The sequence below is a fragment of the Trichosurus vulpecula genome, chromosome 7 (genome assembly GCF_011100635.1).
Source record: "Trichosurus vulpecula isolate mTriVul1 chromosome 7, mTriVul1.pri, whole genome shotgun sequence".
In the NCBI taxonomy this organism is placed as follows: Eukaryota; Metazoa; Chordata; class Mammalia; order Diprotodontia; family Phalangeridae; genus Trichosurus; species Trichosurus vulpecula.
This window is the reverse complement of record NC_050579.1, coordinates 207,402,920-207,429,079: the sequence shown is the minus strand read 5'-3', so window position 1 is coordinate 207,429,079 and position 26,160 is coordinate 207,402,920. Positions and strand designations below refer to the sequence as shown.

Genomic DNA, 26,160 nt, shown 5'->3' with positions numbered 1-26,160 from the left:
TCTTGTATTCTGATTATTTTAATTGTTAATTGAAAGGCTCCATTCTCATTCTCAGTTAAATCCTGCATGGTGTATAACTTCTGAAATTAGTAATAATTCCAGAGAAATTTTCTTTGATTGCTTTACCTCTGAATAGCCTATAACTCTTGATAGATATATGGTAACTACATGTATTCTTTTTTTTTATAAAATTATAATTTTGGTAATGTAGTAGTACAGAAAAATGATTTGGAAATAAGTGCAGATGGGTAATCTTTCCAATTAACTTAATTTAGGTCTAACAGGCTATATTTTGCAAATAGTATATTTAAATTATTTTATTGTGAAACCTCATTCATTTGTAATAGTGAAGGGCCATTGCGAATTGCAAATGTTTGAAATAAATGGGAAATAAAAGGATGCCAGATTTCAGTTATACTTGGAAAAACAGAATCTCTATTAGTTTAGAGCAGGCATCTCAATCTGGGCACTGTGAGAGAGTTCCAAGTAGATGGTGGAAATTTGAACTCCAAAGCTCTACCAACAGCTGTTTTGTGTAGTGGCAAAATCGGCCAGATCTCTGTGTAGTGTCTAGCCTCTGTGCTGTGACCTTGCTCTGTTACTGGATCCTTCCTGCCTGTTCAGCCTCCCTAGCCCACCGTGCTGTTGTGAATTCAGAGGGGATATAAAGGCTGGGGTAGTCCAGTTTTAGAAGAGGAGGGCAGATTGCGAAATGACACAGGAAAATTGAAATCACAAAGTTTGAAGCCCACTGGTGTAGTGCTAAGTACCCTGAAAAGTAGTCCCTCATTAGAAATTTGCTTCTTTAGCAGTACTTCATTCACCAGAAGCAGCTGTGCTGAAAAACAAAACAAGTGTTTTCTCTGAGAATTTTCAGAACGCTTACAAAGGAAGTACTTGTGTTAAGTTGTTTTTGTTTGTTTTCAAATCTGTTTAGTTTTATTACTGGGGAACATGCAAACTGGGACATAGGTGCTTTAATACTTAGAACTTTAAAATGTTCTGGATATTTTTTTAAAATATTGACATTATTTTTTTTTCGGAGGGTGGAACGCAGGGCAATTGGGGTTAAGTGACTTGCCCAAGGTCACACAGCTAGTAAGTGTGTCAAGTGTCTGAGGCCGGATTTGAACTCAGGTCCTCCTGACTCCAGGGCCAGTGCTCTACCCACTGTGCCACCTAGCTGCCCCAAGATTATTTTTGTAGGCAATGTAAATCTCAGTAATTTGTAATTTTAAAGATTTTTTTTTACTTTAAAATGAGAATCTGTACCTTTTTCTTTTTTAGATGGCCCTCCTGAAGCACCTGTGACAAATGGCAGTACTACTACCATCACCGCTACCCTGAATGATGACCTGGATATCTTTGGCCCAATGATCTCTAATCCTTTACCAGCAACAGTCATACCCCCAGCCCAGGTATGTTAGAGGGATATAGTTTTGAATTGTCATTGCTTGTTTTTCCCCAGTCCTTCTGAAAAAAACTCACTAGCTGAAAAATTCTAGTCCTTTAAGCAAAGTACAAAGCCTGAAGTTCCTCTTAAGTAGATCATGGCCTTTCCTTGAAATGGTATCTAGTGTTATTTTAAGTGTCATATCCTGTTTGTTTGTTTTTAAATTTAAAAATTCATTTTAAAAAATTATCAATTTAATAATCATTAACAAACACATTCATGCACACAAAAGACAAAAAAGAGGCTAATCACCTCTTTGAGAAAATGTACCTCCATCTCTCCTCCCATCCTCCAGGTCCACAGAACCCCCCATCCCCACCCCCTTATTAAGAAGGTGGGTGTGTTTGGGGTTTTTGGGGTGGGGGATGTTTTAAGATTCAGGCCCAGGATTGGAACAAAATGAAAGTTAGTGTTCACTGACTATTAAAATCAGTACAAAATAAATTTATTTGCAATTAGAAATTTTAAAAGGATACTATAACTCTCTAAGATCCTGCCCATCTCTGCCTCCATAGATACCAGGGGCGTAGCAGAGCTGGGGTAAGTTTAGTGGAAACCCCACTGCAGGGAAGTAGCAGACTGTGCCTTTTTATGCCTCATTTAACAGGAAAGCCATGGTGCCAGCCCTAATTCCAAGGACAGCCTCCTTAAGGGAATGCCATCTCAACTTACATAACAAATTTCATTTCTATTATACTAATCTTGCCAATTTTTTTAGTACCTGTGTCAAATTATTTTATATGGAGACATTTATATTAATGGTGGAGGAATTTGGTTTTGGTAACGTAGGATTTTAAAATCACCTTAATGGAATTTCTGAAATATGCACATTTTAAAGATCTGTTCTGCCATAAAGAAAAACACACTATTTGAGTCATTTTGAGTTTCATTTTAAGCTCTTTATTTCCTCCAAGATAGGCAACAAAATATTTTCACTAAAATGTGTGTGTTACATATATTCATAGAATATAGATTTCAGGCTAGAAGAGACAGGTATTAGAGACCATCTAGTCCAACTAGCTCATTTTATGGAAGAGATAAACTGAGTCCCACAGAGGTTAAATGACTTGCTTAAGATCATGCAGATAACAAGTGGCAGAGGCAGGATTTTACTTCGGTTCTGATTACAAATCTGTATTCACTGTGCCACGTGACCATTAGTGATTTCTTTTTGAATAGATGCAATTCTGTGCCAAATCTGATTTATTTGGACCAAAAAAACTTAAGAAAACCATCTCAATTTTATACTACATTATAAGAAAAATAAGTCATTCTCAGAGGTGCTAGTGTATTTGAAAAGAGAGTTATCTGAAATAATGATTAAAACTCATAATTGTCAGCATTTTATTGCTTTAGAAGCATCTGTGTTTCGTGAAAAGGTACCTTTTGATTTTATGTCTATGTCCCTTTAAAACTTATGAAATATTTAAAAACTTTGCAGTTCTGTAGTTTAATTGATGATGACTGCTAAGTCATTTACCTTTTGATTTGTTTGTGCAGAAATGAGTGTGCATGAAACAATAAAAAATTGATACCACTCCAGTATTATGGCTTTCCAAAGAGAGATTTGGGATATTTGACAATCTGAGCATGAAAAGCAATTTATTTGCTCTGGCATTCTGGTGAGGCTGTTCTATTTGCCAGGCTTCTTTGGATTCTTTTGGGGTGCTCCAATTGCTTTGCAGCAGCTCTAAGAATTACCTCCTCTGTGTTAGCCTCCAGTGTGCTGTGTGCAGCGTCTGCTTAGTATCTAAAGCAATAATTAAACCATCAAGACTGAAACTTGTGAAAGGGGGCTCTGGGCAGAGGAACATGCTTTTCAGCATTGCTTTTCTTAAGAAAATATCTTTAATATAGTCGATCTAATGACCCTCAATATACTAGACAGAAAACACTTTTAATTGGTCTGCTTTTCTTTTGTTACAAATTGTTTTTCAATCTAAAGTATATATACCTTGTACTTATATTTTGGGAAGTGCTAGCACAATGTAAAATTCTGAGTAAATATTCCAGCAATTTTCAAGGGTTATAATCTTGATTAAATGACAGTCAAACATAGATTCAAAGTATAACTCATTAAGGTATTAAAATAGTACCTTCCAAATGAAATTTATGATGACACTTGAACCTCTGAAACCTTTGAGATTGGTCAGTTCAAATGACTTTCCTTGCACCTACTGAGATTCGTTTATAAGCTTTTCTAAGTTTATATTTTAGAGCTTGAGCTTATGCTACTTTTAGCACAGAGATCCCACTTAGATCCAGGACAATGTTTGGAAATTTTACACCCTTTGTGTTACTCCGCGCTGGATGCTTTGACCTTCACTGTAACACAAGTGATTTTTTGCATTATATAATTGCCTGCTGTATGCAATGGGGCATTAAAATGTATACATCTATAAAAAAAATATTAAAATGTGCTCTGGCTGCCTATTATATAGAATCCAATCATCATAGATTTCTTTGACACAAACCACAAAAGCCTTCCATGATTCAAGTCCCTTTGTTGCACTCTCCTATTAGTTAGAACAAAGTATAAGATTTCTCTGCCTCCAGCCAGGAAAGTACCTGGTTTGCTTACCTTACAATTTGGTGTCCTCAGGGAGCTCCCAGCATGTGACTGGTTAAGTACATGTTGGGAGAAACTATTAGGGAGCTATAGCACCTTAATATTGGTAATTCTAGAACTACTTATATCCAAACCATTGGGTGGCAGAAGCTGGAAACAATCTTCTCCTGACCCCCCACAAACCCCACAGACTAGAATGGACATAGTGCCCTAAGCTTGTTTTCTCAGCCACTAGAACCTAGAAGGAACCCTTTTGGTAAGAGAAGCATTGCCGCCCCAAGCACATATGTGATAGACTCATCAAGGACACTTCTTTGTCTGGCACTTTTTGACATGACGAATAGGTCATCAAAAAAGGATTTGGATATTTGAGTGCTCACTGAAGCATGCTATTTGATTTAGCTGTGTTAAGCTTCTGTCCATGTGAAGGAGGCTACTACTCATCGTCAGCAGAGAAAACATACATTATTGAAATGAAAAGTGTTCCAGTGAGAGCTCTGGAGTAATTAATCCCCTGCTCATGCCAGAGTTTTGACATGATTTTGTATCTAGTTAACACAACTTGAAAAAACATGGAGACTCCGGTGTCACAAGCAAATTTCTGCTGTTTATGTATTAAAATAAACGATAAAACTCAGCTAACCCAAAAAGAACCAAGAATTACTTGTGTCTTATTTTAAAAATTTTAAAGATATCAGCCTGTAAGGGGAATAAAAAATAGCCCTTAAAAAGTCTTACTGTTTGAATTACTTTATAAAAATCTCTGGACTGCCCTGGTTGTAATGCCCTCTTTCATGTCATGGGTATAAAGTTTTTGGATTTTTCAGTTATAGAGATGTTATAGATATAATACTTAGCTTCTATCCCTTCCTCATTGTTTTAACTTGTAGAAGAATCTTAGCAACTTAAATTACTTTTTACATTTTCACCAGAATAAAAAAGCTAGCAGGTGTAGGGGGGAGAGGGAACAAAGCACACTCCGTTTATTCTTCATACCCCTTTAGTTTCTCCCAGCTAATGGAAGTGCTGTGTGTGTATTAGTTAATTATTTCCTTGAGAAAATGACTGAGTTTAGCCACTGTTTGAAAGAAATAATTCTGAACCTTTCAGCCTATTGGAAAAGGGGACAATTTTTCTGCTACAAAATTTTAACCAATAGTTACTTTCACATTTTTCTCCACAGGAACCCAGAGGTCTGTATAGTGTTATCTCTAGGGTTTCTCTGAAAAAAAAGCACAGAACAGGTGATGGGTTGAATGCATTTCTACAGTGTACATCTGCCCTTCATTCATTATATTTATGTCTCCATTGCCCTCTACATGACCTGGCACATAGTAGGCATTTAATACTTTTTGATGGATTGAATAGTGGTAAGGTTTCATTGTGTGGGGAGAAAAAATACTCAGAAAAATTGACATTTATGGGAAGAGACTACATTTTCACAAAGTATCAAAGACTTTAGCTTGCTTTTATACTTAAAAATTTCAGCACTCTGCATTTTTTATTGGTGTAGATGCAGATCAGAACCATTCTATAATTTAGAAAACTGCCCATACGGGTTACTCTGACCTATGTGATCCTTAGTCTCCACATGCAACTGCCTCTGTCACTGGCCTTTTCCTCCAGAGCTTGGTGCTACTCAGGAGTGGCCCCTAAGATTTAGAGCCACTTCTCCACCGCAGTGAAACATCAATAGAACTTTGGTGGAGCTAACATTTGTTTTTTGTATAGCTGGGATACTAGTAATTTCCTTTTGGTTTGGACCTATGATTTCATTCATGTAAGGAACTCTTGAGTTCCCTTTACCAATACAAAAATGCAGCTTAAGAATTAGTACCTGGTGGTACTAAAAGGTCAGATGACTTGCCCAGGGTCATAGCATGTGATTCCTGGTCTCAGGTTGACTGAGGCCAGCCCTTTGTGCCCCTGCTTATATTGTTAAAAGTTTTTATATATAAAATAGTAATTTAAAAATTTCACCTTTTGAAGAAAGGACTAAATATTTTTAAACAGTATGGGACAACAAATAAAAATCATAGTGTTGATGTACCTTGTAGTATTAGGAAGTTTTTAGCAAATTTCAGAAAATATTTTTCAATTAAGTTAATTAAAACCTTGATCAACCATAATGTTTGGGGCATTAGTTATTTTGGTAATTATTGTATCCATGTTCATTTCATCTTTTTTTTTAGTTCTAAATTGTATTAATCTAGTCTCCTTCCTTAGTAGTCAAGAGCATACCAAATGTAATTGAATCTTTGATAACTGGAGATTGTGCCATGCTATGGGGACCATCTTTCTCAATTCGTATCACTTATTTTTGACATGATACAGATGTGGAATTGGGTAACCCCAGGGTATACCCTAAAAGTTGTTCAATTTAATTGAGCAAACATCTATTAAGCACCTGCAGTATTCAAAGCATTGTAGACAGAATAACAAAAATGAAATCACCCCTGCCCTCATGGACTACACTATATTATAGGGACTAAATTTGTATCATATTGACTTGCCATTTGTCTTTCTCATAAAAATTGTACAAAATTTACAAAGAGTAATTAGGCTTATCGCAGTTTCTGAATACATTGGAAGCAGTTTATAGATAACATAATACCGTGGGAAAAGGTGAATCTAAATTTAGGTTTAAGATTTTATGTAGATCGTGAAGAAAACAGAGGACTCCTTGCTTATGTATTGAACCAACTACAGTACTATACTCTAGTTTTAGAGATCTCCTTTAAACCAAGGGATAGCACATCTTAAAAGTGGCAGTTAAGATGGAATGGGAAACGCCAAACACCCAATTCCCTGCTCTAGCACATGCCCTTTTCTGGTACAGATAGCAAACACTACTAGACAATTTGCGTAGTGGATACACGTACTAGAGACTCCGAAGACTATACTCTAGTAATTAAGTAAGATAGCCTGACAGCGTTACTGTAATTAAGAAACCCTGAAACTCTTAACTTTTATTTGTGTGGGTTTGTGAATTCTCCTCAGTTATTTCCTTTCTAAATAATTTTATAACTTGTTTATTTGTGGATTTTGAGCCACCATTAAACTGCAGTGAGTTGTGGTTTAATTTGTAAATCTGCTCTTAAGTTTTTTCAGCTGCCTGTTTTGATGTTTGTGTTTTCAGGGGCCCCCCACAGTACCAGTAGCTACCACTTTAACTGCCGGATCTGCAGATCTGGATCTGTTCACTGAGCCAACTACAAAATCAGAAGAATCAGCAAAGAAGCAACTGTCCAAAGACTCCATCCTATCCCTGTATGGGACAGGGACTATGCAGCAACCAAGTGCTCCAGGTTGTTAATTTTCAAAGCTGTTTTCCAAAGGTTTCAATTCCATATATGCACATTGTACTCGATGCAGGTTTTAGATATGAGTGCTTAGAAATTCATCAGTGTAATATCAATTGTGTATGTCCTCTGTTATTTAGATGTGAGATGGATGCGTTTACTCTTGTAATTTGCACAGCTAAGAAACTGAAATGAAAACAGCATTAAATTAAAGGGCAAGTACAGGATTCAAAAATTTTATTCATTTAGAATTAACAGGCTGTTCACATATCACTTAATACAGTTTCACAAGCTTCTAGAAGATAAATTATCTTGGATTGATAAAGTTTGATTTGCATGAAGGTTATAACTGTGTACAAGATGGAATAGCCTCTGCATGTAAACAAAAGACAAGCTGAATTTCATATATGTTCCAAGACTGCTTGAACATTTTAAAGTCATCATCATTGTAATGAAACCAGAACTATAAATTTTATTGTATACACATTTGAGTGTATTTCAGGCAATTTCCTCTAAAACAGGAACTTATGCCCTATTTAAGTGGAAATTGTACTGGGAAACTTGACTCTAAAAGCTATCCATCAAAGGCAAAACTATAGTCAGCTCTTACTTATTTATACAACTGAAGAGGAGCAGTGTTGCAAGTAATCTTAAATAGCAGGTAATTCCAAATCATTTGTTTGGGGGTTAGCAATGGATTCTATGCTTGGTGTTTTGCTCACGGTAATGCTGATTCAGTTTATGTAAACTGGTAGGGAGAAGTGTGCTGGGATAACTAGTAAAATCAGACTAGACTGGCATTACAATTTTTCCTGTTAGAGGTGAACAAAACAGGTGTATGCAGTCCACAGAAGGACTGGTGTTGTAAATGGAAGCAGAGTGTTTAGATTCCTTTCCTTTTTTTGCCTATAATGTAGGTATGTTTATGGGCCCTTCAACTATGCCATTTACCTCACAAGCACCAACTCAGTTTCAAGCCTTTCCATCCATGGGAGTACCTGTGCCTGCAGCCACTGGAATCATGGGAAATATGATGGGACAATCAGTACCTGTCATGGGACAAAATGCAAGCATGATGGTTGGCATGACTATGCCCAATGGGTTTGTGGGAAATGCACAAACTGGTGTGATGCCACTTCCTCAAAATGTGGTCGGGTCCCAAGGAGGAATGGTCGGACAAATGGGAGCATCACAGAATAAGTTTGGTATCCAGCAAGCTCAGCAGCCCCAGTGGAACCTCTCTCAGGTACGAGGCTTTGGATTTTCAGCCTTTTTTCCAAACTAAAGAGAGAACGTTTATCTATGTTATTTTAGTTTAATTCTTAGTTAAATGCACTGCTATGAAAGAGATGCTAATGGGTGATGTTTTAATATTTGAGTGCTCACAAAGCAAGTGAGTTTAGAAACCTATTTGAGGTATTAACATGTCAACATGGATTCAGTAATCTGATGATTGTAGATTTCAAAAAATCAGCACGGTGACACAGTGTACAATAGGAAGTATCTATCTATCGCCCTGTTTCTAGCATAGTACCTGAACTATAGGCATATGATATATACCTTAATGTTTGTAGTGTCCAAGAGCAGGATTTGGATTTGTTATACAAAAGAAACCACTTTTCTTGGCTTTTATACCATAGGAACAAAAGTTTAAACTCACTCTTGAGCTTTTTCCCTAATTGATTTTTTAAAATCTATTTTTATATGTTCAGATACTAGGGAAACGTGATTAGGGTCAAATCATAAACATCCAGAAAGTCATACTAAGTTGGGTCTGGTGTTCTGTATGGAATGTTATGAACCTAAACAAAAATTTTTCTTCAATGTGTAGATGATGATAGATGATTCATTCATGAATTTTCCACTTACGCCACCACATTGGAAAACCAATTCAAAAGTACCTCAAATAGTATTTCCTCTTGTATTAAAACTATTATACAGAGTGTTCTCTAGGTCTAGTATTGGGTGAATAAGCTCATGTCCATTCTATAGTTATACCATATAGATTTTTACATCTAAGTCCATACTTTTTAGACTAAAACTAACTTTTTCACTGCAGCCTCATATGAAAAAAAGCCTCTCTTTTGCCTGTTTCTAAATGTTCTCTAGCTCTATTTTGTTATTTTTCAAATGTGACTAGCCAGAATGCTGTATTCCAGGTGTAGATACACCACAAATTCTTACAGAAGTAGGATGTTGTTTTTCTTTTCTAATATTGTTCCTGGTACTGCCCAAAATTGGGGGTTGGGTTTTTTAATTGGTTTGTCTCAGCAGTACATAGGGAACACTGTATATGGCAGTTCCCTTTTTCCTAGGCTATAATTAACCGTTTAAAGTCCTCATCCATCCTATTTTTCCCCTTAAGTAACTTTGTATTTCATGAATTAAAGTTCATCTTCCCCTTTTCACATAATCATATGAGATTTTTCTACCTGCTAAGTCTCAGTTGTCATCTGCAAACTTTGAAAATGATATATTGTACACTCATTCTCCTTTCTAGATGATTTGTGAAAATGTTACATAAGCCTGGTTTCAACACCAATTCCTCGAGGAACAATATCCACTGTAAATAGGTTTCCATCCAAAGAAGTTCTCATTTATCTCCTTGCTTTTTAAAAAGCTAACTCTGTTGATGACAAAATACAATTCTCAGTTCCTTGGTAGCTTGCTGCCTCATTTTTTTTTCATTTGAGCAGCTTTTGGTGTGAAACCTTGTTAGAAGACTTGTTAAAGCCTCCATCACTGGGGTCTAGGTTTCTGGCCCACCCCCAAAGTTTATGTATTTCGTGACCTTTGACTTGGTTAATAGGTTACATCAACTTTGCTGGGTTTGGACAGGAGACTCACCAGTCTACAGCTGCCAGGATCTCCTCTGGAGCCCTTCTTTAGGGATGCATGTGAGAGCTTCCAATTCTAGCCAGAGAGGAGAAAAGGGGGCATGAAAGCAATAAGACCCAGAAAGTTGTGTTTTCATTGTATTTATTTACATTTTACTACCATTCTAAGTATGCTTGATGAACATTAATCTTCAAAGATTTCCTAAATATGAGAAGTGAGCATAAACCCAAATTTATCAGTTTGCTAGTTAGGAGATCAAGGATATAATTTTTTTAACTTAATGTTTTTGAAATACGTACATGAGATAAAACCCTGTCTTCAAGGAATCTCAAGAAACCACAGCCAGGTAGACAAATGTATCAATCAGGGCAGATAGTCTCTTCAGTGAGGATTAGATGCTGCATTTTTGGCCAAATAATTGTCTTACTCTTACTAGTACACAAGGACAGTAATTTTAGTAGTGCTACTTATAATCTTTCTTGATTAAATCTGAGTTGCCCCACTTGCCATCTATCTTGAGAGGGGAGGGTGAGGTGCTCGAAACAGCCGTTAGTAGAAGATGCATATAAACAGTTTTATAACCCCTATCCCTTCACCGAAGAAGAGGGGAATGGATTGCTCTCATTAACTGTTTGACCTGCTTTATAGGATACAGGCTAGCATTACTGCTTGTCAATTTTGAGATATGCTCCAGGATATAATCCAGCCGAGTGTATAAGGTTGACTTGAAGTTTTCTGTATAAAAACGCAGGCTTCAAACTAGGATCACAGAAAAGCTCCTTTCTTCCCAACTGCTGAGAAGCTGAGTTTTTGCTTTCACGCATACACCACTCTGTACTCCTGACAGATGGCAGAGATCCCCTCCAGTGACTATTGCCATCAGGCATGAGGTTTGGGGGAATCTTTACTGCTGTTAGTAATAGTTGGAGTACTGTGGGAAGTAACAGTTCTACCTACTATACACACACACACCCCAATTTGGGCAAGATTTGTCTAAATCTTCAAGGATCATATACACCATGATATGTGTGTGTGTGTGTGTGTGTGTGTTCTTTCTTTTTCATTAGGACTTTGTCAGACAATTTAGAAAGATATCTTTTAGGATCAAATCTTTGTTTTGGAGGATATGTGCAGATATCCTTTTTTAGTCCTCAAAAAAGTCACTTAACAGTTCACTACTGGCAGAAGTTTTGTAAGGGAGCTATGTAATACCTGTGCCATGCAGTTTCAGTATAATGGGCATAATTTAGGAGCATCTGACTTTCTAAATGTTTGAATTTCTAAAACATTTAACCCTTATTTCATCTCTGAAATTAAAAAAAAAAATACATTACATTGTTTATGATCAGAAATTGGATCCAAAAGGCCCCTAAAACACAAAATATCCAAAAGAACCATGTCCATAGAACTCATCATAGCTAAATTGACTTGGGTATTACATACTTACTGAGTTGGTTTTAGCCACACGTAAGTAAAAAGCATTGCCATTAATTGCTCACATTGGTGTAAAAGTTGATATAGGCCGATACATACAAATTTAATCTGTAATAGAGTTTTGAACTGCCTTTACCCAGATCTGAGTATTTGTATATTTTCTACCTAGCAAGGAAAGTGGAAATAGCTAGACTGCTAATATTTATTTATTTCCCATCCCAAAGCAGCAGCTTAAATCATTCCCTTATAGCCAGGTAAAACTTCTCAAGTTTTAGATTTGATTTTATTAGGACTCTTATGCTAAAGAGGTCTTGTTTCTTAATGAATCTTTTTTGGTGACACCTCCCCATTTGTAGCTAGCCTAAAATTCTTTAGAAGATTGTATGATGTGAATACATTTAGAACATCTTTGCCTTCCTTCTCACCTTTGATTTTCTTGAAACTAAGTAGGCTTTATTTTTCATATTTAATCTGAGGCTAAGACTTTTCAGTGTCTGTTACTGGCAGTCAAAACCTCTCAGACCAACATGAGCACGTAGTCCTTACATATGATTATCTTACACTTTTCATTGGCCTGAATATTGGTTACCCCTGTAAAATTGTTCTTCTTTTGAAAGGAAAAAAAAACCACATCCTTTAAACTTATTCTAGGCTACACTCAACAAATTTGGGGGGAAAGCATAACATAAATTATGACAATGCAACACATAAATTGCCAAGGAATGTGTACTTGATATTTCCTTTCTCCTTAATTACCAAAACCACTTGTGTTATTTCACAGATGAATCAGCAAATGGCTGGAATGAACATCACCAGTGCTAGCAGTGCTGTGGGTTTTGGCCAACCCCCCAGTACAACAGCAGGCTGGTCTGGAAGCTCATCGGGTCAGACTCTCAGCACACAGCTGTGGAAATGAAAACTGCAATAGGAGTTTCATCCAGAATTATCACCACCTGACATTCCTTGATAAATGCATCTAGTTCCCCTGTTTATTCATGTACAGATTGTTTTTCTCCCCCAGTTGTTCATATTAAGAATTAAGCGACTGACCGTGTTGGTCTCTATTGATTAAATTTGATGTGGTAAAAAGCAGGTTGAGAATCCATATTGACGTCACTGGCAGCTTTTTTCATGCTACCCATGATTTCATAAACCATATTCTTGGAGAAGCTGCTTAGTCAATTTCCATAATCAGTTTTATTCTCAATAAGATTATAGGTCTACTGTTTGCATATAAGGGAAGTAGTTATCATGTTAGTAATACCTCTAACAGTATAAACCCTGCCCCCAAATTAGCCAGTAATCCTGTAGAAAGGTACTATATGAACAGATGTTTAATCATATAAATAGAATGTAAATGTATCACTGAGCACTGTTTTCTAGTGTATCAAAATTCTTTTATTTCATCATTCATTTCACTGTGATGTTGTTATGGTGTGCTTAACAGGGAACACGGTTAGTAAAGGAAGATAAACCTGGATGTTACCACAAAATTTAATCTGTTCAAAGAATACAGAAATCCCGAGTCTTTTCTCTGAGTCTTCTGTAATTGGGATCACTTATTGTGTACATAGTGCAAAGCTGCAGAGCACTCCTCGCACTAGATGCATACAGGGTATCTACAAAATAGTCCTTTTAATCCTTGAAGGTATATCCAGGTTTATGACAGTAATTGTGTTTACATTTTATGGTGCCTAGTATTGACAAAATGTTATTTCCCTATATTAAACAGATGAATCCATCAACCTTTCTTGTGGGTTTTATTTCCTTAGCTATATTTTGCCACTGATCTTGAAGGAATCAGTGCTGAGAGGTCAGGAATAGCACTATCACTCATTTGTTCCTAAAAACCTGTTCAGTTTTACCAATTAAGATGTTTGGGGTGGGGAGGAAGAGAAGCAAGAAAAAAAAACTACATAAAAAGCAAGTAGTTGGAAATGTTCCCTTGCAGCATTTTCTCTCCATGATGTATAGATCTTTCAGGTGAATGTATGTAACTGAAATGGTGAGGGGAAACATGCAAACGGAAGGAAGACAAAACATCCATTTTTACACCATCTGATTTGTTTACACAGATGTCCATCAGATGAAAATCGGGGCTGTTGCACTGTAGAAGAGTGAGCAATACCTGAATGCTTTTGTAGCCTAAGCTTCAGGAGGCATCCTCTGCCCCCGCCATCTGTCCATCCTGGTCATGCAAGCCCTGTTTCCCTCTTCAGGTTAGACCTCAATTTTAACAGTGTCCAGGTGGTACTTTGGCTCATTAGCTAGATTGACCTTTTCTGTTCGAGTGTGCCATACCAGAACCTAAGGGTAAGGGAAAAGAAAAAGGTTGGTTTAGGGGTAGTGCCCCTAATTGCAATTAGATCCAAAGTTAAGCAGCACTGGTAAAATGAATGAATACCTTGGTGCAGTTGTTTGCCTTTGGTTCCAGTTCCTCAACTGTTGTTATCTGTTTCAGAAAATCAGATTCTTGCATCCCTGGCTGGGACCCACGGCGCTTAAATACAGCTTTTGGATTGGACAAGATCACTTGAAGGCTCACAGCAAACCCTTTGTGAAAAGGGAAAAGGTTTTAAAGTAAAAAACTGGAGTACTTGGATTTTTATCCATCTAACTTGGTTAAAAAACAGAAAAATCCGTCTTTACCACCACTCAGTCCAGGACCTGATTCCTAGCCCTTTCTCTGTGAACTTAGCCACAGAAAGACACTAACTCAAAGATTCTTCCAGAGTGTAATCCTGTATCTCCGTCTCATATTCCTGTATACACACACAGAATTTTCATAGTTCTATTTCACTTTAAGAAATCTTTCTGGACCCATCTCTTAAATAAAGTACAGGATGTAAACAGGAATCCAAATCCATTCTGGGTTCCCAAAACTCTCTGAAAATAAATAAAAACCAATAATAGCCCGAAAAGTTCTATCATGACCTCAGCTTCCAGAAGAGGTGAGGGCATCTCGATTTAAAAAAAAACAACTGGCTAGATAGATACTATCTGAGAGACAGAGTCAGGAAGACAAATAGCCGTGTAGCCTTGGGCAAAGTCGCTTCGGAAGTTCTTAAGGTTTCCTTTCAGTTCTAGATTCATGATTTGCATGCCCAGGCCATGGGGACAACTAGTGAATCCATCAGCTGAGGAAATGTGAAATTCCATCAGCATGATCTATCATTTCATTGTGTACTCTGCATCAAAATTAGTACTTACCGTATTTGGTTAAAAACCAAAGAACTACTGTGCTAAAAGGAAAAAAAAATAAGCCAAATATTAAAATAGTAATAATAAGTTCATGTCCATATAGATTTCTGCCTAACTAGCCTGAACTTTGAGAAAAGTTTAATGTAAAATGGAAAGATTATACAAGTTCATGCTTGTTTCTGATCAAAGAATTTTAGAGCTGGAAGGAAACGTCAAGATGAGTTTTTTTCCCACCATTTTTGAATAACATTACACTGTAATTTATCACACAGTGGAACAATTATACAATGAAAACCAGAGTTCTCAAAGAATCCATTAATACTTACTGTGCAGTGCCATCTCCAATCCAAATGAATCAGTGTAATTCAAACAAAAATGGAACATTCTGAAGGCCCACTGATTCAAGTGCTTTATAATGCATCCTACCAAGTACTTAAACAATTGGAAATTAGTCAGCACTGTTAGAGATGCCATGCTTCCCTTCTCTTTCATGCCATCTGGTTCAACATGAAATCGAAATGGGGCAGGGAAGGCATATGCCGAGAGGTGAAACTATTTAACAATCAGAAAACGGATAACTTTTGTGATATCTAAAACACTGAGTAACTTGACCTTCTTGACCTACTTTCTGGAAAATGTACCTCCACCGACTTTTTCCTCCCACTTTATTTTTTCCAATTACATGTAAAGATAGTTTTCAGCATCCACTTTTATAAGATTTTGAGTTGCAAATTTTTTTCTCCCTTTCCCCTCCCCGAGACAGCAAGCAATCTGATATTAAACATATTTCCACATTAGTCACCTACACTAACTTAATGAGGCTTTTTCTGCACTGTCCACACTGGAGCAGTCAGCAAGCAATACTAAAAAGCACTCAGAACGGAAGATGGGAGATGAGATAACATACAGTGAGAATGATCTACTCTCATAATAACTGCCTAGCCTGTGTGTCTGCTCTCCTTCTCTTTAGTGCCCATTATCACCCATTTGTGCCAGGCAGGCGAGGAAAATCACTTGACTTCTCTGGGTCTCAGTTTTCTCATCTGTAAAATAAGGGGTTCAGGAGAAGTATGTGGCTTATACATTTGACAACTGTTAAAAGAACAGTTACAATGAGAGCAAGCATCCAACATTTACGTTCAAGTAATTATCCCGACCACTCTGTTTTAGAATGTCAAGATTTCATTTTACTTGGAAGGGACAAAAACTTGTGAATAAAAGACTTGAAGATGCTTCTAAAGCAACATCTGTATCATCAGTGTTATGCAAGTGAATGAAAGCAAGCAAATGCTTAGGGAATACAAAATAAAGGAGTGAAGAGAATCACACCTGGGGCCTTAGGACAAACACAACTGAATGCGTTTGATGGATGTCACCTCCTTGAGTCTAGAATAAGCAAACTGGTCTATTCCACCTCTCCAAGTATGGTATGGTCTACAACATAGGGAGTGAGCCAGTGCCCTAACTGAATTTAGTTTTGACGACCCTCCTACCCACAGTCATTGTCATATCTACATGCAAAGGTTGAGGGAGGGATACCAGGTGATTTTTGTTAACTGAGGTATCAGAGGAAGATCCTCCTGTTGGAGACTCTAAAAACACATCTGTGCCCTTTCGTGCCTCAGTAGAGTAAAATCTACATAAAACTTATCTCTAGAATAGTAATGATGGCTTATTTCAAGAGTTTAAGGTTTATAAAGCGCTTTCCTCACAAAGTCTGTGAAATAGTGCAAACATCATCCCTGTTTTACTGACGTGGAAACCGAAGCCTCAGCTCGCCCGTAATCCCACCACTCAGAGAGGTGTACTGAGACAGCCATCACTTGGAAATGTTGGAAAAAAGAAAGAGAGGAGCCCCTGTTAGTTGACAACCAATTAGTCAATATTTTATCCTACAAGACTCGGTCTATAAATAGAAGTTTTCTGGCTAGTGTTCTTACTTTGCCATTCTGATTACATCAGAGACTCATAAAATTAGAAGAGACTTGAAAGATCTAGTCCACCTTCCGCCCACCCTGTTTAATACTACCCCACCCCCCCAAAAAATCTGATTTAAGAAAATAAAGATTCCCCCAGCCTGGGGGTGAGGCAGTATTAGTCACTTTTACAAATAGAAAACCCAAAGCAGATGACTAACCCAAGAAGACTAGAGCGCCAGATTCTTCTGTAGTAACCTTAAATTTGCACCACAACTAGATTCTAAGCTGCTTGAGGGTCATTTTTTCATTTTTATAAATTCCCTCATGAACACTGCCATCTAAAAATGATTATATTGTGTCACATAGCACTTTACATGTTACCTCAGATCCTCACCACAACCCTGGGAAGTGCTATTATTATCCTCATCTTGCAGATAAGGAAACTGAGGCAGGCTGAAAGGAGTAAATCTGCCCCTGGACTTACAGGGAGTAACAGTCTGAGTCAGGACCTGAATCCAGGTCTTCTTGACTTGGCAGTCCAACGTGCTCTACTGCATCACCTAGATGGTCATGATACAAAAGAAAAAAAATTTCAGATGGCCCAAAAGGCAATGAATGGAAAGATGCATGCTGGCTGTCGTAGGCACGATTCACACCCCGAGGAATGGAATACAAGACATCGTCCATGACTTGCCAGGAAGAGGCAGACTGGTCATGTCAGGCCAACATGGAGTATGTGTTTCATCAATATCAACAAACTAGTAAGAGAACCAGAGGAAGATCTCCAGTGTTTTGGGGAAATTCTTTACAGAAAGATATTTTAAAATATCTCTAGGAGCATCGAGAACACAATACCTTGCACACAGTACATTTTATCAATGTTTGTCAAACTGAATCGACATTTTACAAAGCACTTTCTCACTTGCCTTTATGAGAGCCCTTTGTGTTAGGTGGGTAGCTAGCGCTGTGACTTCCCAAAGGTCACAGGGCTAAATCAGTGATACAGCTTAGACTGGAACTGGAGCATTCTCACTTTGAGTACAATACACATCCTGGTATAACCACTCAGACTTGCTCTAAGCAGATCACTGGTGCAGCTCTCAGAGTACAAAGCTATAGACCCAGCCAATCACCAGTCAATGGTCTAGAGCCAGGGGTGGGAACCTGTGGCCTTCTACGTCCTTGGATGTGGCCTTTTGACTGAGTCCAAGTTTTACAGAACAAATCCTTCTATGAAAGAGATTAGTTCTGTGAAGTTTGGATTCAGTCAAACGGCTGCCCTTGAGGGCCTAGAGGACCACATGTGGCTTCAAGGCTGCAGGTTTCCCCACCTCTGACTGGACTCGACCATTGGTCAAGACTCTAGAGCAAGCCTGCACAACTTGTAGCCCTTGGGCCACTTATGGCATGCCAAAGCATTTCTGGCAGCCTGTAAAAAATGTAGAGGAAAACATCCTTTGTAGAGGAAATCCTTTGGTGGGCTGCAGGTTGCGCAGGCCTGCTCTACAGCAACCAAAGGATGCTCTATGTGCTTGTCAATAAATAGTCGTTCTACTTTTTAATGAGGATGATAGCATATAGCCATACCACACATCAAGTTTGCTAGATTAATATCATTTTGCAATAACAGTACAAATACATAATAAACAGGCTTCAAGTAAAGATGTGGTAATGCCCTTGGTCCAAACCACAGAACAGAACTTATGCCCACATTAAGTCTGTGTTCCTCACTGTTTAATCCCAACTGGCACAGTGAGTGGAGGGCTGGGTCTAGAAATGGGAAGTTGTTCAGTTATTTCAGTTGTGTCTGACTCTGTGACCCATTTGGCGTTTTCTTGGAGAAGAGACTGGAGTGGTTTGCCATTTCCTTCTCCAGCTCATTTTAGAGTTGAAGAACTGAGTCAAACACGTGACTTGCCCAGGGTCACACAGCTAGTAAGTGTCTGAGGCCAGATTTGAACTCAGGAAGATGAGTCTTCCTGACTTTAGGCCCAGCGCTTTATCCACTGGGCCATTTAGTTGCCCTAGAGTCAAGAAAACCTGAGTTCAGACCTGAGCCTCAGACACCGGGCAAATCACTTAACCTCTGTCTGCCTTACTTTGCTCATTTGTAAAATGATAATACCAGCACCTACCTCACGGAGTTGTAAGGCTAAAATGAGATATCTGTAAAGTGCTTTGCAAATACTAAAACACTATGAATGCTAACTAATTAGTTATAATAATTTACATAATGTGTTTACACACGTCTCATTTATTCCTCACAAAGACCCTGTGATAAGTACTACAATTTTTATCTCCATTTTACAGATGGAGAAACTGAGATTCACAATTTAAGTTACCCCTTATCACATAAACACTTTATAACAAAAGTTCAGAGAAAGGATGATATTTTCATCAGGAGCAGACCATTCACATCAAAGAAGCCTCTAGTTGGCTGATTTTCACACTATTCTCCCTCATGCCTAGTGGTCTAGTGGATGCTCACCAATTGCAGACGTCAGGAAGCCCCATGGTTTGGGCTTCCAAAAAGCCTGTTACACAGCATATACAACCAGCCCAGCCCACTCTCAGGATTTCTTATTCAAACTTCAGGTCTTCACAAAAAAGACAATTTTGAAGCTTTGATAGTCCAAATTTGACTACCCTGGAGGCATCTCCAATTATCGCTATGGAATTGACAATCCTCTGCCATGATGTTTTCCTTAGTCATGTTTTGTCAGAACCAATGAACAACATTCGACAGGCCACGTCTGTGCTTTTCAGGTTGGCTTCAAGCCATTTCATGAAAAGTAGAACCCCAGTTTGTTTGGAGGTTAATTTGAAAGTGATATGTGGCCATCTTCATCAAGTTCCCCTCATTCTCTCAAAGGGAAGTTCTCCCAACTGTTAAGACAGAGGTCCATGCTGGTTGTGCAATTTAAGGAATTTGAGAGACTGAAAACAAAGTCATTCCTTTAGCTGTGAAGTATTCTTGGACATCATTTGCTAGAAGAAGAGAAGAATCTGCCATTAAATGAATCCATGGGTAGCAAGGTTAGCCAGGAAAAAAAAAAACCGTGTTACCCTCATAAATCTTCACCCGATTTTATCCATTTTCTAATCAAAAGTAAATAAGGCATGCTTTTGGAGCATCTATCTCAGTCATTTTTGTCTCATTCTGAACAAGATCTTTAAAGGAAGCAGTGCAATGCTGCCTGTCAAGAGCCAGCTATGGCTAATTAGGCCAAGCCCTCAGATGCTTCTCCTGGCATCCTGTGATTTACGGTGCCAGCCTGCAGAGTCAATAGCCTAAGTATTTCTCTGTGCTTTCTTTCAAAAAATAAGGACTGGGTTCTTAGCTGACTGGTTGTTGATAGTTGATGTACTTCTTAAACAACTATTTTTTGAATGACGTAAATGACAATTTCTTATCCCCAAATGCTGTATTTTTTTAAAAGTGTGAATTAAAACAAACTATTTTGGAGGGAAGGGTCCAGAAATTTTATAATAACCTTTGATGGGTCTGGAGACACATCGAGGCATTATAAAAACAGGGTCAGATTCACTGCTTTAAGCAGTTGTAGAAAACATAAAATAATCATGAGATCACAATTCCAAACTCTGTATTTTAAAATGAGGAAACTGAGGCCCAGATAAATATCAAGTGGCAGAGCCTACCCAAGTCTGATTCTGAATGCAGTTCTTTTTCCATTCCAGCATGCTGTCTGTAGGTTATATTTCTTAACTTCATGATGGTATCCCACTGCTTAGGGGAAAGGTCACCAGAGCACAGGGGTCACAGTATGGCTCTCCACTGAGGGACCCACAAAGAAAACTGGTACAGAAGCTTCCTTCCTACTCTCCTTTAGCCAACAACATCTATTCCAAGTAGTTTAACACATCTACATCTACCTTCCCAGGGCTGGCAATAGACATTTCTCTCCTACCTTCCATTACGGACTGCCTCTTTTTTTAAAAGTAAATCCTATTCATTAGAATAATTTTTATTATGGCTATTAATTTATTTATATATATATTTTATTTCCCAAAGTAGCCTGTGGTAATGACACCTTTATAACCTGAATATAAGAAAGACAGTATTCTCCCAAATCTTGCTGGTCTCTATACAGAATAATCACTCACTAAAACTAAGGTACTGGAGGCAAACAGCACTGAATTTGAGGTCAGAGGACCTGGGTTCGAATATAAACCCACCAAATTGTTCTCTAGCCTTTAATGTTCCTTTGCTACTTCTTCCACCTCTGACCTGGCCTTCATTCCATCTCCCTTCCCTGGGGTCCAGGACTTTGACTGGTGATAATTTACCATATCAAGACTGACCCAGACCCACCACACTTCTCCCTGGCCATTCTTATGCCATGATGAACGGTGTGAACTCTTTCTGTTACCTCTTCCAACTTTCTATCTCTAGCCCTAGGCACATTAATCAAATCAACATTACCATTCCCAGAGAGGATATTCAAATTGCCCTATTACTCCACTTACCATCCCTATGACTCCTCTAACCAAAACACTCTTCTCTCTGGCCCCCATTCTTATTAGAAAATCATTCCTTGAGGGCAGAAACTATCTTGCTTTTTGTATTTGTACCCCCAGCACTTAGCATAATGCCTGGTAAGCATTTAATAAATGCTTTTTATTACTTGCTACTGATTACCTTGGGTAAGTTATTATTTCTTGCTGAGCCTCAGTTTCTTCAACTGTAAAATGGAAGGTTTGACCTTGATGACCTCCCAAGATTCCTTACACTTATAAACAGCACATTATCAAGCCACAGGAGCCTGTTCCACCATCATATCAGCTGCCTGTTCCCTTGGGAACAACCCCATCCTAAGGCTGACTCAGTAATGATAAGTCCCTGAACTGAAACCACTCTATATCATGAGAAGGTCCAGTGGTGCTGCTCACTTTCCACCTCCATTTACCACTGCCTCACCCTCTTTTCCTTCTTCCCCAACATTAAGCTTTGCCTTCCCTTATTAAAATGTAGACTGAGAGGAGGGACAGTCTTGTTTTCTGGGTGTTGTACTGCTTAGCACTGTGCCTATCACACAGTAAATAATAAATGCTTCATCTATCTAAAGTGCTTTGTAAACCTTTAAGGACATACATAAATGCTTCTATTATAGCTACGATCCTCCAAGGCCCCTTCTAATTCATTATGGAAGTACCTTTTGAAAGCTGAGGTGAATGAGTTTTATTACTTTGCTATTGACCCTTTTCTCTACCCATCTAGAAACTTACAAGAAACACACAGACACACACAGACACAGACACAGACACACACACACACACACACACACACACACACACAGAACTCATAGATGAAAGCGATGTGAGTGGGAACCTTGAGGACTCCTACACTCTTCTAAGGGGTTTACAGAACTTACCATTACTTGCTAAGTCTGTCTGCCACTCCCCCAAACTAGGAGTATAATTTCAACATGCTCATTATAACCAAATTCCACTTTAAGGGAAAAACTTGGGTGTCTCCTGGAATTGAGCGTAGATTTTTTTTTTTGGAAAGTAGAGGGGAAATGTTACGATCCAGTGATTTCATCCCTACAGGGAACTCCCTAAGAAACTCCCTCTAACAAAAGAGAGACAAAGAACTTGCCAAGTCAGGGCAGTCCAAAATGTGGCCCTGGAGTGCAATTTATGCGGCCCGCCTACAAGCATGGAAGGAGTTTACATTCTAATGGGAGAGGGAGCTGGAAAGCAGAAGGTGAGAAGGGACAGTTTCAACCCAAAACTGGCAAGTCACTTTGCAGGCTAGGTCAGGGTAAGATAAGGTGACAGCTCTCCTGTCAGAGCTCAGAGTGGGACCAGGAGTGGTGGAACAGTCCCTGTTCTGCAACTTGGAGTCTTGCTGGTACATGGAGAGGTTCAGTGACTTGAAAGGGATCAGAGGTGAGACTTGAAGTTGTGTGTGTGTGTGTGTGTGTGTGTGTGTGTGTGTGTATTTCACCTCTACCTGCTTCCCTCCCCCAGCACCCACAAACTCCCAGGGTTTTGGTGTCAGGCACCCAGAAGGGATGGTTGTAGGAGTCCTGTGGCCCATAGGGGATGCAAGGGACCTATCAGTCTGGGGAAAAGTGCTTTGTTTCAGTAGTTTCCCAAAACTATCTATTTGGCAAAGTGCCCAGAGCATCACAGTATTACTGCTTGTTAGACTCAGGTCAAGCACTAGAAATTTGGAGAGTTACAAAGTGACATTCATCGCCGAATGGCCCTTCTTTCCTCATGTCTGTAGAATGTCATTAGTCTGGAGAAATCCGGAGCATCATCACTCTGGGCTGAAGGCTTGTGTGTCACAGTGAGTGGTCACTGCTGCGATGCAGACCTCTTCCTGGGTGGGGCGACTACAGGAAGACAGGAGGATAAAGCTTCAAGTGGAACCACACCAACCTAAATTTGGTGCTTGTTTTTATCATTTTCCTCCACAGAGGCAGTTAGAAATGGGTAACACGTTTTATCATCCGCTAAAATGGCCAACCAGCAAACAGGCCTCTCCGTTCCTTAAACAAATTAGCTCACCTTTGCGCACAGGGTTATTGACTGAGATTTTGATCCTCTACTACCAGATGCTGTTCCACTGTCCTGTCACTGTCTAATTTAAAGAACTGCCTTAAAGTCCATTTAGCAACCATGGTTCTTTGGGAAACGAAAGGAAAGTGCATTTCTAAGTATTTTCTACTTAACCTGTGACAAATTCATTTAAATCCCTTCCCTGAAAACAACCAGTAGTCATAGAAGGCTAAATCTTCTATGGAAACGATTACAATACTGACAGGGACAGAAAAGTCGATCTTGGGAACAAAAGATAAATTAAAGAGGCTTAATTAACCGAACCACTAAAAATATCCCTAGAGTTTTTTTTGGGGGTGGGGTGGGGCGGAAGGGAAGACTAGTGACAGGGAGCTCAGCTGCCTCTTTGAATCAAAACAATTGCTTTGAAAAAAGAAAGAAGCCATCTAGTCAGCTTACATTCCGCCAGTGCATGAGCTACAGGAAGATGCCTGCTGGGTGTCCAACGTGTGGAATTCTAAGTGCTTTCTTCCACCCCTAAGAAGATATTCCCGATAGCAGTCTAGGGGAGTCAGGTTCATACCCTTCCTTACCACAGATTATACAGTTTCCCCTCCTCTAGGGTCCTATTACACATATATCCTGTCATAAACTGGACATACCAACTAGTGAAGCGTATCCAAAAATAACTACAGAAAATTCCAAGCTTTAGTTGGGGCTTTCTAGTTTTTGAAGCTTTTTCTTTTTTCTTTTTTAATAATTTATTTATTTATTTTTAGCTTTCAACATTCACTTCCATAAGATTTTGAGTTTTAAATTTTCTCCCTTCCTCTCCTCCCCCTTCTCCGAGACAGTATGCAATCTGATATAGACTCAAGTTACATATTCATATTAAACATATTTTCATATTAGTCATGATGTAAAGAAGAATTAGAACTAATGAGAGGAACCACGAGAGAGAGAAACAAAACAAAACAACAAAAGGAGAGGAGAGCAAATAGTATGATGCTTCCATCCACATTCAGACTCTGAAGTTCTTTCTCAAGAAGTGGATAGCATTTTTCATCATTAGTCTTTTGGAGTTGTCTTAGATCCTTGTATTGTTGAGAAGAGCTAAGTCTATCCAAGTCAGTCATCACATAAATGTGGCTATTACTGTGTGCAATGTTCTGGTTCTGCTCATTTTACTCAGCATCAGTCCATATAAGTCTTTCCTGGTTTTTCTGAAATCCACCTGCTCATCATTTCTTATAGAACAATAGTATTCCATTACATTCATATACCACAGCTTGTTCAGCCATTCCCCAATTGATGGCCATCCCCTCAATTTCCAATTCTTTGCCACCACAAAAAGAGCTGCTATCAATATTTTTGTACATGTGGGTCCTTCTCCCGTTTTTATGATCTCTTTGGGATACAGACCTAGAAGTGATATTGCTGGGTCAAAGCGTATGCACAGTTTTATTACCTTTTGGACATAGTTCCAAATTGCTCTCCAAAATGGTTTGCTCAGTTCAAAACTAAAACAACACTGCATTAGTGTTTCAATTTTCCTACATCTTCTCCAACATTTATAATTATCCTGTTTTTTCAATGTTAGCCAATCTGATAGGTATGATGTGGTACCTTAGAGTTGTTTTGATTAGCATTTCTCTAATCTCAACAGTGATTTAGCGCATTTTTTCATACGACTATGGTTACCTTTAATTTCTTACTCTGAAAACGTCCTGTTCATATCCTTTGACCATTTATCAGTTGGGGAATGATTTGTATTCTTATAAATTCAACTCAGTTCTCTACATATTTTTAGAAATGAGACCTTTATCAGAGGCACTGGCTGTAATAACTGTTTCCCAGCTTTCTGCTTCCCTTCTAATCTTGGTTGCACTGGCTTTGTTTGTGCAAAAACTGTTCACACAGGTTTGATCTTGATTTTCACAGTGATTCGGTGAGATGCAAGGGAGGTATCATTACCTCCATTTTATAGATGAGGCTGAGAGTGGTTAAGAGTCTTGGCCAAGATCATACTGAAAGTGAGTTGCAGACGGAAGACTACAACCAAGAGCTCACCTTGATCCAGTGTTCTTTCCCCATGCTACTTTTGAAGCATACATTTTTATAGTTCAGTTGCAAAGATGCTAAAAATCTGAAGTCTTCTCCGATTTTAAATGGTAGATCACAAGACATGGATTTCACATCTTATTGTTATTAAAATGTTAAATAGTCTTTTGTCCTTCACCAGCTTAAGCACTAAATATATACTAATGGTGGTTATAAAACCCTTTAACTCTTTAGCAAAAGTCTAAAAGAATCCATTCTCAGTAAGGGACAAATTAGGTTGGTCTGCCTTCTTCCTCTTGCTCTCTTTTTTGTTGTTGAGACCACCTTTTTTTAACCCCCAAACTCTTAAAATGGGATCCACATACCCTGAAGAGGTCTGTGGATAGATTGGGGGGGGTCAGTGAATTTGGATGGGAAATATTATATCTTCATTTTCACTAACTGCAAACTGAAATTTAGCATGTCCTTCAATTATTAATTCACTAGACTACCAAAGGGGATATCCTGAGACAAAAAAGTAGAGTCCCTGTTTTACCCAAATATTTTATTGATGCTTTTTGCCCTATATCAATGTCACTTCCAAATGGAGGAACATAAGGCCCTTTCGTATTATCAACTACTACAACTAAGAAAAACAAACCAACACACTTGCCATACATTGATGATGTATGCCACATTTTGCATCTGTACTCCACCACCTCTCTGCCTGCTCCTCATCAGTCCACTGAAGTTAAGTGTCAGTCTTTCCATTCATTCTCCTACTTCCTCCTTCAGCAGAGTTGCAAGCCTCTTCATGTAAAATTAAAGCATTTCCTCTGTATAATATAGTTATACTTTAGAAGTCTATTTTAA

At 38.5% G+C, this 26,160-nt stretch overlaps 2 protein-coding genes across 4 annotated transcripts in view; one reads left to right on the top strand and one right to left on the bottom strand.

Moving 5' to 3' along the window:
* Positions 1–13,341, top strand: part of SMAP1 (small ArfGAP 1) — a 224,708-nt gene extending 211,367 nt beyond the window's left edge. For all 3 annotated transcript variants that reach the window (XM_036767086.1, XM_036767088.1, XM_036767087.1), the window contains 4 exons: positions 1,288–1,418; positions 7,162–7,330; positions 8,242–8,570; positions 12,378–13,341. In XM_036767086.1, coding sequence (XP_036622981.1) covers positions 1,288–1,418; positions 7,162–7,330; positions 8,242–8,570; positions 12,378–12,512 — 764 coding nt within the window. In that variant the 3' untranslated portion in view covers positions 12,513–13,341. The remainder of the gene's footprint in view (positions 1–1,287; positions 1,419–7,161; positions 7,331–8,241; positions 8,571–12,377) is intronic.
* Positions 13,342–13,386: 45 nt separating this feature from the next.
* Positions 13,387–26,160, bottom strand: part of B3GAT2 (beta-1,3-glucuronyltransferase 2) — a 90,515-nt gene continuing 77,741 nt past the window's right edge. The window contains exons 3-4 of the mRNA XM_036767089.1: positions 14,001–14,149; positions 13,387–13,903 (exon numbers count right to left, since the gene is read on the bottom strand). Coding sequence (XP_036622984.1) covers positions 13,817–13,903; positions 14,001–14,149 — 236 coding nt within the window. The 3' untranslated portion in view covers positions 13,387–13,816. The remainder of the gene's footprint in view (positions 13,904–14,000; positions 14,150–26,160) is intronic.